General features: G+C 33.6%; 1 protein-coding gene across 1 annotated transcript in view; it reads left to right on the top strand.

Moving 5' to 3' along the window:
• Positions 1-14,287, top strand: part of LOC131851560 (uncharacterized) — a 226,747-nt gene that overhangs the window by 158,239 nt on the left and 54,221 nt on the right. Inside the window, exon 7 of the mRNA XM_059202073.1 lies at positions 7,315-7,510. Within this exon, the coding sequence (XP_059058056.1) occupies positions 7,315-7,510 (196 nt within the window). The remainder of the gene's footprint in view (positions 1-7,314; positions 7,511-14,287) is intronic.

The following is a 14,287-nucleotide window of genomic DNA, read 5'->3' as shown; positions in this document are numbered from 1 at the left end:
TCAAGGTTTAAAAAACAAACCCACTTTAATTTTATAATTGCTACTATTAAATTCCTATAAATTCGATCAAATATATTTGACTATTATTACATAATACTCCCCTTAGATTCATAAACATACAGCAACGTTGTCAAGAAGGACTGCTACATTTATTTTATATATATGTTAGTTTGTAAGGTACATATTATATAGGCTATAAAGTTGCTCGATATAGAATAGAATAGAAATTTATTCAAATAAACTTAATTCAAGCACTTTTGAATAGCCAGTTTTTTTATCTACCGCTCATTCGGAAAGCATCACAAGAAGAACAAGCAAGAAACTTGCGAAAGAAGAAAAAATATTGTTTCTTATAGATATGTGTGAATATAAACTACCCACTAACACTAATTTATTTGAGTCAAAATATTAAATACACAGGTAAAATCAGTCGTAGTGATTAAAACAGATTTTAGAATAGATAAATCATTACATAATATAAAATAAAGTCGCTGTCGCTGTCTGTCCTTCCCTATATATGCTTAAATCTTTAAAACTATGCATCGGATTTTGAAGCAGTTTTTTTTAAAAGACAGAGTGATTCTAGAGGAAGTTTTATATATATATATATAATATATATATATAATAGTACACTCGGCGAAGCCGCAGCGAGTAGCTAGTTTTTAATAATCGTTGTAACATTTTTAAGTTAAAATATGTCAATACAAACTACCAACTAACTTTAGTTTATTAGAGTAAACATTTTAAATAAATCAGTGGTAATGATTAAACCAGATTTTAGAATAAATAAATAAAATAAAAGTAATAAAATTAATGTAGGTCATTGTTAAATTCCTGGTACCTCTTTGCAATAACTAATAACAGCGACAACATACTATAGACCAATTCATAGACAGAAACTAGTATGCACAACATAAAATATAATGTTGCCCTATAAAAAAAAGCATAAAGTCTCTCGACTTTCATGGCGTGTTAGCCCTAAAGTGTTGTTTATATATTTTAACGATAAAATTTCAAATTTATTTCGACCTCATCAAATTTTAAACGATTTTTATCCTCAATATATATTTTTAAAATTTAATCTGTATTTATGTTTATTATCGCGGTTTTATGCTCTCCTTATCTGTGGAACGAATAAATTATTCTACTAAGAAAATGAATTTGGATATATTTACATATATATATATAAGACATATACGGTATTAGATTTTTTCTTTCTAGAATATAAAATTGGCTATAGCATATATATATCTACGGCCTCGTCTGGTTTAGAGATTTAACACACCGCTTTACTTCAGATAGTCGCGGGTTCGATTCCTCGCACGGTGCAAACACTTGTATTAATGAGTTTGATTATTTGTATAGGTCTATATTATGTTTCTATTTATAAAAAAAATGTCTAAGAATTTATATCAGTTGTCTAGTACTCATAACACTAGCTCTACTTACCGTGGGACTATATGGCGCTGTGTTAATTGTCAAGGGTTGTTTATTTATTATAACGATATTTCAGTAACACTGTCTCTTATTATATCTTATTTATATATTACTTACATAATTTAAACTATTTTCTATGATTAACATCTACATTATACAATAAAATGACTATTTTACCATAGAGAATCAATAATCCAATACATAAACGCCCCAATTTATTTTCTTTGCACTATGTGCACTTAAAAAATTAAAGTTCCAAATTTGAATTGTACACACATAAATTATTTTATACAGTTGCCAACGCTAGCTTCCCGATTGGTGGTTGTGTGCCAACTTTTGTTACCAGATACAGATTTCCACCTGATTACCTGGCAAGATAGTTTAGTAGTTTGTTATATGTCCCGTGCTCTCAATTTAAGTCATATATTCCAAATGGAGGAAAAACTTGGCAGCAGATGAAATTCTGATTGCGTACCCTTTTCAATGTGAAAGTTGGACCAAACAAGTCATTCAAATCTTTATGCACGTTCCATTTTCAAACTTAAACTTAATCAAATTGTTCCGTTGGCGCTCGGAACAGTTACAAAAATATTTCTAAATTTAAATTATTTTCAAATTGTTGTAGAAAAAGTTTATTGGAATTGGCGCGTAAATAAAACAATATACAGATAAAAACATCTTTTGTGAGCTAACACATCAAAGTCCTCTCGGAAACGACTTATCAAGACCTACATCTGGAGTTATAGCCTTGTATGTCTGTGAAAAAAAGGGATAAACTGGGAGCTTTTGAAAAATAATGTTGGAGAAGGATGGAAAGAATTAGCTGGAAAGATAAAATAAGGAATAAAGAAGTATTGCGAAGGGTTAATGAAAAGAGACAGATCATAAATATTATTGAGAATATGCAGGGGAAAATGTTGGGGCACTTGATATGACACGACGAACTTATTAATAGTATTATCGAAGGAAAAATAGATAGAAAGAGAGGAAGGGGAAGACCAAGACACTATATCAAGCAAGTTAAAGAAGAAGTTAGAGTTGTGTCGTATCAACAACTAAAAAGATTCATGGAAGATCGAAAATGACAAGAGATCTTGTCGGAGACAAGAGCTCTTAAATTATAAATGAATGAACAGATATAAAATGCAGTTGAATTGAGAATTACATACTTTTTTGCGTCGTTTGAAAGCATAGGACAAAACAATTGCTTGCTTATTTAATGTCAAGAATGTTATTTTATATATCCGCTTCTTTTTTTTTTTTATTTAATATTTTACGGCTCTTGATACAAGTCCTTTCTAGCCCAAAAAAAAATACAAAACCTTAAAAAAAATTATGATTTCTTCCCAGTGTTGGAAATAAATTTATATAAAGTCTTGAATAGTGCAGGCCTTGATAAGATCTCTTCTAGAGACTTCGGTACTTCATTAATGTGCTCTTGAATCTCGTGAATGAGTAATAATCTGTCGAGTCCGTATTTTCTACATTTGAATATAATATGATTCAAATCTTCATCTTCATTGCAGTGACATGACAATGTTACCCAAATAAGATTATACAACTGCCAACATTCTTTGTGTTAGTTATTCACAAACGATGCACAAACAAACATAAAGAGTCGCTACATTACCCTCGAATGTGGTAAATGGCAGTACTAACTACAACTTGAATGGGCAGTATATATAAATATACTGTTACCCCATAACTAGTCGATATAGCAGTTAGAGGTTGCCACATGAATATAAACTGTATTTGTATGATAATTTGATTCAAAGTTAGATTTTAGGAGCAAATTTAGACTATGCAGTAGTATGACTACCAAGCATAATGTATCTTAACAAATATATAAAACTGAGTTGTAATTTCCATTGGTCTCAATTTGTGAAGGGATTATTAATTTAGTTACACGTATTAAAGTTAAAACATAAATAATTTTATAGTAAACTAAAGTAAATAAATAGTAATAAATCAACCTTGACCAAATAAAAAAAAATTAATGACTAACTCGAAAAGAGCAAAAAAAATAGTTTCATCATTCTAGCTTCAAAATATACGACTTTTCATACAAAACTTTCATCGCCTATTTTATTTTACTCCCATAAGAGTAATTTCTTTACAAACTGAATATCATATTTATTTATATTTAATCAACAGCCTAAAAAATAAGTCTCCAGCTGTGAAAGTAAGGATCCAATTTTTTTTTTAAATATAGCTAAACAAATCCGTGTAATCACTATTATACACACTATGTCCTTTCTTAGACTGCAGACTGTGTGGCATGTGGGTACCAAATTTTATACAAATCGATTCAGTACTTTTGGGGTGACAGCGAGACAGCCAGTTACTTTTGTAATTATAATATTAGTAAGAATAAAGGTATTTACCTCAAATATTGTTAAATAAATGCTACTTCATAATAGGCGCGGGTAGATGGATTTCAAGCCATAATGCTTTATGTTTCAATTTTTTATTTTTTTTACAATTTTGGGACCATTACCTCCTCACATTTGTTTGCTATATAACTTTTAAACTTCCTTAAATTTACCATTATCATCGAGAATATATATATTGTTTATGCTTTAAGAAAATGACCCTAAAAAAATAGATCGGCATAAAATATATCTAAGAATTCTTTATAATAAGAAAAATAAACCTAAAGGAAACAGAGTGAGTGTGACTAAAACATGTCTGCGGATTCCTACGCCGAACTTCTGGGAATTAAAGTTATATTATAAGAAAAAAATGAGATGAATAAATTATTATTTTCCAAGTTTTCTTCTACATGACTCGCTCAATTTATTTATGTTAAATACAATTTCAGGTAGAGTTCAGATTAATTAATGTAATATTGCCGCCTTACATCCGATGGTCGCAGGTTCGATTTCTCGCACGGCACAAACATTTTGTATTCATGAGTATAATTGTTTGTATCGGTCTGCGTGTTTTCTACGTATAATATGTATGTATTTACAAAAAATGTATTAGTTATCTAGTACTTATAACACAAGCTTTAGCTAGCTTAACTTGGGTCTAGATGGCGCTGTGTGAATTGTCCTGAGATTACTATTATATTATTATTTCAGTAAAGGTTTTATTAATAAAATTGTTGATGGCAAATTAAAAATATTTCCAGAATTTATTATTACCTGCTTTTTATACTTCTATTCCCTCGTTAGCATATAATGGAACTTAGTGAAGATTTCTAGTTATATTGAGGTAAAAGTTATTGTTATTTGATGAATTATTATTATTATTATCTTAAGATTTAATCTGAAGATCTTACACTTGATATTCTGCGGTATCTTCCACACGCTACACCGTAGTTTTGAGCGGCGCTGTCACGCGCAAAGTGCAGTCCTGTATCTTGAAATGTTATCTCATTAATTTCATAAATTTTAACGCTTATGATGTTCTTAGAGTTGAGAGATTTGTATTCATGTACTGTGTTAATGTATACTCGCTAACGGTTTAAATATTTACGGAGTTCATTACCCTCGTAGTTGAGAAACGAGTGCTTGAATGTATGAAAATTAGGAGTGTAATTCTCTTTTTACTTAAATAAGAACTGCGGTGAATAAAATATTTATTTTTGTAGTAAAAACTCTTTCGTATTAATCTATTTGGAATGCCACTTGTTGTTGTTTGTCTTCTTAGTTCTTCTCAGCTTGAATGAACTTGGAAATGATGATAGATTTGACATGTCATAAGAGTCTGTAGTAGATCTATATGAATAAAGATTTGATTTGTTTTTAATTCATCCAATTCGAACCGGCGCGGAATTGCGTCCCAATTCGATCAAAACTCATACTGACTGTATTATGACTGTAATATGTATTTATATATATTAATAAAATTACTTCCGTCGAAGAGTATTTTAGTATATATATTCTATTTTTTTTTTTTGTGGATGATAATGGAATGGTACACCCGCCTGCGCTAACGGTTTACGCTGGCGGGGCACTAGTGGAGGATGATAAGATGAGCATGAGGTCAGGTCAGTTAGCCCATCATGACAAATTCGCCAGGAATTTATCACGATGGTTTCCAAGGGGAACCGCGTGGAGGTCGACCTGATATGATATATTGCTAGCAATGGGGTTATCAATCCACATTACTAACAATCCCCTTCCCCCCTATATTCTATATTTAATCAATGTATTTCTTCCGTAAAATGCTTATCAACTTGTTACAATGTTGTGTATTTTATAGACTTTTCTAAGACGTTGGGTTAGATAAAGAATGCGCTTTTACGCTGAACGAAATCGGCTACACAACTACTTCAATAAATGCGCGCATACCCTACTTGTATATCCATAGAATGCGCGCGTAGCCTTGTATATCCGTAGAATGCGCGCGTAGCCTTGTATATCCGTAGAATGCGCGCGTAGCCTTGTATATCCGTAAAATGCGCGCGTAGCCTTGTATATCCGTAGAATGCGCGCGTAGCCTTGTATATCCGTAGAATGCCCGCGTAGCCTTGTATATCCGTAGAATGCGCGCGTAGCCTTGTATATCCGTAGAATGCGCGCGTAGCTTTGTATTTCCGTAGAATACGCGCGTAGCTTTGTATTTCCGTAAAAAGTGTCCGTAGTCCGTGCGTGATTAAATATAATTGTTAATTAAATTATTGTAAACACTTATGCCATTGAAGTTTTGCTTATAAAACATAAAATGGGACATAGACAAAAGTTTCAAACAGCCATCAACAAAGTTCTCGATTCACTAGCATGTTAGTTATTCAATAGCGAAATCCCAGATTGCGAACACATGCTGTTCGGACCATGTTTGTGTGATATATTCAAATCTATTGTTTTCAAATTCTGCATACAGTTTAGTCATTTCACGTTATCTGGTATGAAATGACACGTTTTGAAGTTCCATACGGGTCAGTTGGACAGTGTCGTGGAATATGTTTGAACAATTTCAGAAAAAAGATTTAATACTGTTTTAAACTTGATGTCATTATTTATACATACAATTAGGAAAAACCACGGTTCCCTACAACGATTTATTCATTTTAATTAACTTCCTGATATATAGGCAGTATTTCAACCACCATGGTCACAGGTAAAATGAAGAGCAGCGGGTAAAAGCAGATAAAATATTTTATGGGCAGAGACATATTCGTCTACCTTCATACGCCCTCGTTAATTGCTACTATTGAAACTTGATCTCAGCAAACTATATTCACAGTATCTTCTTTATCAGGTTTTAAATTATATACATCAGGTACGTCTGTAATTTACATATATAAATCTTTGCTGATGGGTCATCTATTCTGTCCAATAATAATGTTATTAATTTTAGTTTATAAAATTAGGTGTTAGTTGTATATTGCGGAAGTCCATTTAATTACTGCACTTGTATTATTTTGTTCCTTTCCGTTTGTATTAGCATATGTGAGACCACAAATATTATGCGGAAACCTGACCACCGCCACTGGAAGCGTTACGAGTTACGACCTACTCCACTAGTGACCAAATTCCGACCGTTCCTGGATCTACACCCATATTTTGACACGTGTTGAGCGTCTAAACGAGGCATCATCAGGCGATGAATAGAGTGTGCACTGTGCATATAGTTTAAATGCCTACTGTTGTCTGTTCATCGTAGTGTGGTAGCCGAATAATTTTGCAATTTAATAAAGTAAATCAAATTATATCTTAATTAGAGTTGATTATTTTTTTATAATAAAGTATTTTTGTAATAAAGTAAAAGTAATTCCAGTCTACTTAATAAGAATCAAAATTTCAGACATCACCTAAATTACGTTCAGTTCATTAGAAAATAAATTAGAAGTTAATTTGAAATAAAAATCTATAAATCGATGTTCTTAATGAAAATACAGCTATTAAAAAATAATTTCTTTTGTTCCAGATCCTTACATCGCGTCGAAAATACAGTGTAATGAGACGATATTGTTGTCTCACTCGCACCCGCACGCTATTATCTCGAGCCCCGGCTTCCCGCGGCCGTACCCTGATGATGTGGACTGCGTGACCGAGCTGAGAGCGCCTACAGCACACACCCTTCGACTGCACTTTGAAGAGTTGCTGACAGAACATGAGGCGCAGTGAGTTCATCATAATTATCATGATCACTATGATCATCATCATCATCACGCACATGTATCACCCCTGATGTTTCAGATGTCTATAGGCAACAATATCCGTTTACAATCAGATGAGCCAACTGCTTGCCATCATCGTGGTATAAAAAAAGTTACAGATGTATTATATCTTATTTATACATATAGGCACTTTCCATCAGATGGACTATAAGTCCATTAATCTGTTTGTTATTTCAATTACTCACTTGATTACATGACAAACGTGCATATCAATAGATGTTCAGTACCTCAAACTATGTACCTTGAGGTTTTTTAGCGAGAAAGAATACCACCCTCCCCCTAGTCTCCTCTCTGGCCAGGTGACGGTTTTTTTAACTTTAATGATGATGCGTGTACCCATACGCTTCCACCGTTGAGTAACAAACAAGTAGTGGCCTGCACTACACTATCTACAGGCCGGACCAACACCACCGTAAAATGCAACGCGACCCCGTCACTCCGGCATCGACGGCTCATAGATGCACGTATTTTTTTAATGAGCAAAAATCTCATACACCCTCAAAGCCATCCCTCCGGGGAGCTGTTTTTGTGAAGATTTTTTCAATATTAAAGTAGGTAATGATAATGCTCAAAGTAACGAAGCGTATGCTCACTTAAATCATTACATAATATAAAATAAAGTCGCTGTCGCTATCTTTCCGTCCCTATGTATGCTTAAATCTTTAAAACTACGCACCGGATTTTGAAGCGGTTTTTTAAATAGATAGAGTGACTCTAGGGAAAGGTTTATAATATATAATATATATATACATGTACACCCATGCGAAGAGTAGCTAGTAAATAAATAATTGACGGCCTCGGCCTCTAGCTGTTTAGCACACTGCTTTTAGGTGGATATGATTATATATATTAGGATTCGAACCTTGACCATGGGTTCTAATCCTCGCACGATGCAAATATTTGCATTCATGACTATGATTGTTTGTACTAGTCTGGCCGTTTTATGTATGTATTTAAATAAAAATGAAAGTAAGTATTCTATAATTTGTTTACCCTTACTAACACAAGCTCTGCTTAGTTAGGGATTAGATGATGTGTGAATAGTCCTGGGTTATTAATTTAGCTGCTGAATCAACCCTAAAAGTTACGCCTCGCATTAACCAGATTTATGCAGTTATCTACTGTTGGAACTCATTGTGTACTTGAGCTATTGTTTATCCTTTTAACTCCGAAGTTGGTTTGTTAACAAACTAACTGTTACTATTGATTTAAACCGCGTCGAGTTAAAGTTACCCGGGCTGTTTTCCACTTCTCGTAATCCGTTAAGGCTTACAGTAACCTGTTGAAGACTTAACTCTTTCGGAGGAACACGCCTCCTCCGCGATGTTAAAAGTAATGTAACATGAAACCTCTTCTTGTATAAAAGCCCTAAAATAATTGTAATTTAGTAGAAGTTTTTATTTATTTTTAATAAATAAAAACTTCTTTTCAAGAAACCGGAAAAAATCCCGCGCGACATCCAAGACATGTTAACTAAATTTGAAACATCCAAGACTTTGGATAAGACTTAAATTTTGAACACGAATGAAAACATAATGAATAAACATACATAAGAATTGGCCTTTGGCCTCATCACTTGTTCAAATCTGTAGAAGTTTAACGTAGACTAGGCTGTACGGTCTAAGGATTTTTGCCTGTTCCATCACTGAAAATGAGATGGACGAATATGGAAAAAAAAACTTCTTTTCTTTCAATCAACACGGTCTATCGTTTATTATAAATTTTATTGATTTTTTTATTGAATTTTAACAATAACAGTAATCTGAGTTTTGTTCGTGGTTTCTTATTGATAATTCTTGCTATAGTCTAATATATTGTGGTCAAATAAGATTAGACCGTGTCTGAAATTGTAGAAGAGTCTTCGAATCTGGTGTATAAGGACAATTAATAATAATAATTGTTAATGATAGAGCTAAATACCACATTGCTAACAATGGACCATGGCAAGTGGACCTCCGTGCAGTACCGTTATTTTTTTGTTTTTTTTTTTAAATTAAATATAATTTTCCACAGACATTTTCGTCCGTGCCTTTTTTAATTTACTTTAATATTATTATATTTCTTTAATTTCCACTTTTGTACAACTCCAGAGGAGTCTCCAGCCGAGATGTTACAATTTGTCTAACAGTGGCACCTAGGCAGACCTTATCCGTCTGGCCCAGAACCACCTCTGGCCGGCCGGGTGAGTTGACAACATGCAGTGTCACCTATCTTTATTAGGATTTTTTTTCCTTTTTCTTTAAAAGTATTAGACTGTGGTCCTAGGCTCCTATATATATATTTGTTTATAGTATTGTTTTTTTTCTTTTTTTTTTTCTTCCTAGGAGTCAGTCACATTTACCAATATGTATATACAATAATATCAATCTTACACTACTACTAATTTCACAGTTTACATTACATTGTGTTGTATTGTTACAGTGCCGTAACGTTAGCGCAGAAGCGTGTACCACTCCATTATAACCTCTTTAAAATGTCTATCATGTATTCATGATATTATAATCAACTTTTTTATTACTAACTAGCTGATCCCGCGACTTCGTCCGCGTGGAATTAAATTACATTTTTCTAAAATAAAGGTAGCCTAAGTTACTCGTTATTACATCAGCTTCCTGCCAAAGAAAGTCCCGTCAAAATCAATCCAGCCATTTCAGAGATTTGCCGGAACAATCCGACAGACAGACAAAAATTGTAAAAAATGTTATTTTGGTGTATGTACAGTATTTATATTATATGCATGTAGTAAAAAACGGTTATTTCATTACAAACAGACACTCCAATTTTATTTATATGTATAGATATTGTCATCGTCACATATTGTGTACATAAATCCGAAGAAAATAAATAAAGAAAAAACTTTTTATTATCATCAGCTGAATTAGGCAAGAAGAAGAAAACCACACTCCAATTTTATTTATATGTATAGATATCATATACAATTATTTGAGTCAAATAAGTACAATCTTTCCTTTTACACAACAAATTTTGATAATGAATTTCTGTTTGCATTATTGTTGACTAGGAAAAAAATGCATCAAGGTGGTCGCACGAGCATTGTGTACTTGGGCGTTAAAGTTTCAATAAACAAATACCATTGCTAACAGGAGATTCCACAATGTAGTTGTGGAAAGAAGTTTCTGGAAAAACCCACGATGGAATACCGCTATTCATCTAGATGATTAGTATAGTATTTGATATGAAAATATTCTTGTACGTCTATGTTATATGTTATATGTTATATATCTAGCTCACTATGAGATAGTATTATCTATCAGAAAGCGGAAGAATGGGGAAAGCGGAAGGGGAAGAGAGCTAAGGGGGGACGTTGGAACTAATTTCCTAGCCGCAATGTTATTTGGTGCGAACAGTTTATGATCTACTCAAGATAATATAACGAAGTTTATTTTCAAAGTTTCCTTGATACGTAGCTGGTACAAGCGCTACCAACATCCGACACGTGTCAACTGAGAGATTGTCGGCTCTAAATTAATTTTAAAATGTTGGTAGTTAGGTTGATGAGTGATATATCCGCGGTAAGTAGAAATCTACTTCCAATTGTGGTATAAATAGTAAACTCTGATCTGTGGTAGAAGCTGCACGAAAGTGAACTGTATTTATTTGACCATATAAGTCGTAAAATTACTTATACTAAGTCCGGCTAGTGGTCGAAATTCGACCATAATTAAATTACAAGTTTGAACAGTCACATATAATAATAATAATAATAATCTCAGGACAATTCACACAGCACCATCTAGACCCAAGTTAAGCTAGGTACAAATTTTCCACACGTTAACCTAGCGACCATAGAAGTCAATTTGCCACGAAGATTTCCAGAGGGGACCATGTGAAGATCAACCTCAATTAGGGACTCATCAATACAATGTTTATACCGTGCGAGAAATCAAACTTGCGACCATCAGAAGTCAAGTTGCCACGAATATTTCCAGAGGGGACCATGTGAAGATCAACCTCACTTAGGGACTCATGAATACAATGTTTATACTGTGCGAGGAATCGATCTTGCGACTATCGGAAGTCAATTTGCCACGAAGATTTCCAAAGGGGACTATGTGAAGATCAAGCTCAATTAGGGACTCATCAATACAATATTTATACCGTGCGAGAAATCGATCTTGCGACTATCGGAAGTCAATTTGCCACGAAGATTTCCAGAGGGGGCCATGTGAAGTTCAACCTTATTAAGGGTTCGTTGCTAGCAGGGGGTGGGTCATTAGTCCCGTTACTAACATGCCCCTTCACAATTACCTTGAGAATCTCTAGCTTCTGAAATAGAATAAAAAGCTTGCCGAATCCAATAGCGAAGCTGAACAAAAGCCAGTAATACTAGTAGTCACAAAGAAGCTAACAGAAAGGAGCTTTTCTTCTGCGAATCCGTTTCCGGTATAGCTACAAAAGTGGAAACAAATCACTTGAAAACGTTACAGGAGAGAGGTTCGTAGCAAACGTGCGACTATGTCGATAAATACAATCGGTATAAAGTAGTACAGAGCCTACCTACCTACGAATAATGTTAGAAAAAGCCAATCTATACTTATAAATAAAATTGGAGTGTCTGATTGTATTATTGAAATAACCGTTTTTTTACTACATGCATATGAATATAAATACTGTACATACACCAAAATAACATAAATACTAAAATAACATTTTTTACCATTTTTGTCTGTCTGCTTGTTTGTTCCGGCTAATCTCTGAAACGGCTGGACCGATTTTGACGGAACTTTTCTTGGTAGTTAGCTGATGTAATAAGGAGTAACTTAGGCTACTGTTATTTTTGAAATTTTCTTTTATTTAAGAAAAATATAGTTAAATTCCACGCGGATGAAGTCGCAAGTACAGCTAGTGTCTATATAATACTACCAGCATACGTATGGAACATAAAGGTGTAATTAGCGAAAACAAGTGGTCGCTCGGTAGTTGGAATTCGGCAATTAATTTAACAGTCTATTTCATTGTGTACTAGCTGTTCCCGCGACTTCGTCCGCGTTGAATCTAACTTAATTTTTCTAAAATAAAAGTAGCCTAAGTTTCAGCCACCTGCCAATAAAAGTCTCATCAAAGTCGGTCCAGTCATTTTAGAGATTAGCCGGAACAAACAGACAGACAGAAAGACAGACAAAAATTATAAAAAATGATATTTTGGTGTAACATATTTATATTCATATGTATCATAGTAAAAAACGGTTATTTCAATATTACAAACTGACATTCCAATTTTATTTATATGTATAGATAATGTTTTTTTTTATATAATTGAATGTAACAAAATTTTGCCTTCCTACAATCTTATTATTAGTATTATAATACAAAAGTTTGTGAGTATGGATGTTTGTTACTCATTTACGCATAAACTACTTTACGGATTTTCTTGAAACTTTACAGTGATATAGCTTATACCACAGAATAACATATAGGCTATTAATTTTGAAATATATTTTGTAAATTGGCCGAAATATAATGATAATGTAAGTAGTCTTCTATACTGCGAATACTGTAACCATATAGTAATTTTTGTAGCTGTGACGTGGTCGAGTGGAATGAGTAGTCATGCTCACTAAATGTCCAGACATGTGGCGGCGTGATGGGCCGGGTCATTGGGCTCCCTAAAATATGGTCGAGCGCAGTGATGGCTGGCTCATCCGGCATACTCGTGAACGATTGCTGCTTGTAGGGACTGCTCTGCTCTTATCACTACGACTGATTTAATCTTATTGTGTTTTTATATTTGAGCCTAAATAAATTAGTGCTGGTTGGTAGTTTGTATTCACACGTTTCGACTTGTAAAATGTGAACTTACAAGGATTGTTTAAAAGAGCAACACACAAGTTTCTTGCTTATTCTTCTTGTGATGAGACAGCTTTCCGAATAAGCGGTAGATTTAAAAAAATGTTGACTATTCAAAAGTGCTTAAATTAAGTTTATTTGAATAAATTATTTTCTATTCTATTCTATTCTATTCTATAAACTTTAGCAGTGCCAAATTTCGTACTCCCCAGTCTGCATAATTTTCGTAAAAAGGAGTAAACGATTTTTGCATCACGTATTAATATACTCATAATTTTTGCACCATTACAGATACAAATAGTTATAAAAAAAATAAGGTCCCCATTACTAGCAATCACCTAAATTTTTGCACCATTACAGATACAAACAGTTATGAAAAAAAAATAAGGTCCCCACTACTAGCCATCCCCTACTTCTCCTATACAACCTTAAGAATCTTGCTTTTGAAGTAGAATAAAAAATTTGCATGTCGAATAACGAAGCTGCACAGGTTTATACTCTAAAATGGTGTGAATAGAGAAGTCGCACGTCTGTTATAGTTTAAGAAAAAAGTGGTAAAAGAGCTCGACGTGAACTCATTTGTCCGTCTCTCCCGGTACACGTCTGTTACTCGACATTCAGACAATACTCAGCCACGTTATTCTTTCTAAATCACAAAATGGTGTTGAAATGTCGTCTACACCGCGACGTTATTATATTGTATACTAGCTGTTCCCGCGACTTCGTCCGCGTGGAATTTAACTTTATTTTTCAAAAATAAAAGTAGCCTAAGTTACTCCTTATTACATCAGCCACCTGCCAATAAAATTCTCGTCAAAGTCGGTCCAGTCATTTCAGAGATTAGCCGGAACAAACAGACCGACAGACAGACAGACAAAAATTGTAAAAAAATGTTATTTTGGTGTATGTACC

Source organism: Achroia grisella, unplaced genomic scaffold, assembly GCF_030625045.1.
Source record: "Achroia grisella isolate CSIRO2021 unplaced genomic scaffold, CSIRO_AGI_Agris_v1 utg784, whole genome shotgun sequence".
Lineage (NCBI taxonomy): Eukaryota > Metazoa > Arthropoda > Insecta > Lepidoptera > Pyralidae > Achroia > Achroia grisella.
This window is presented reverse-complemented; position numbering and strand designations above follow the sequence as displayed.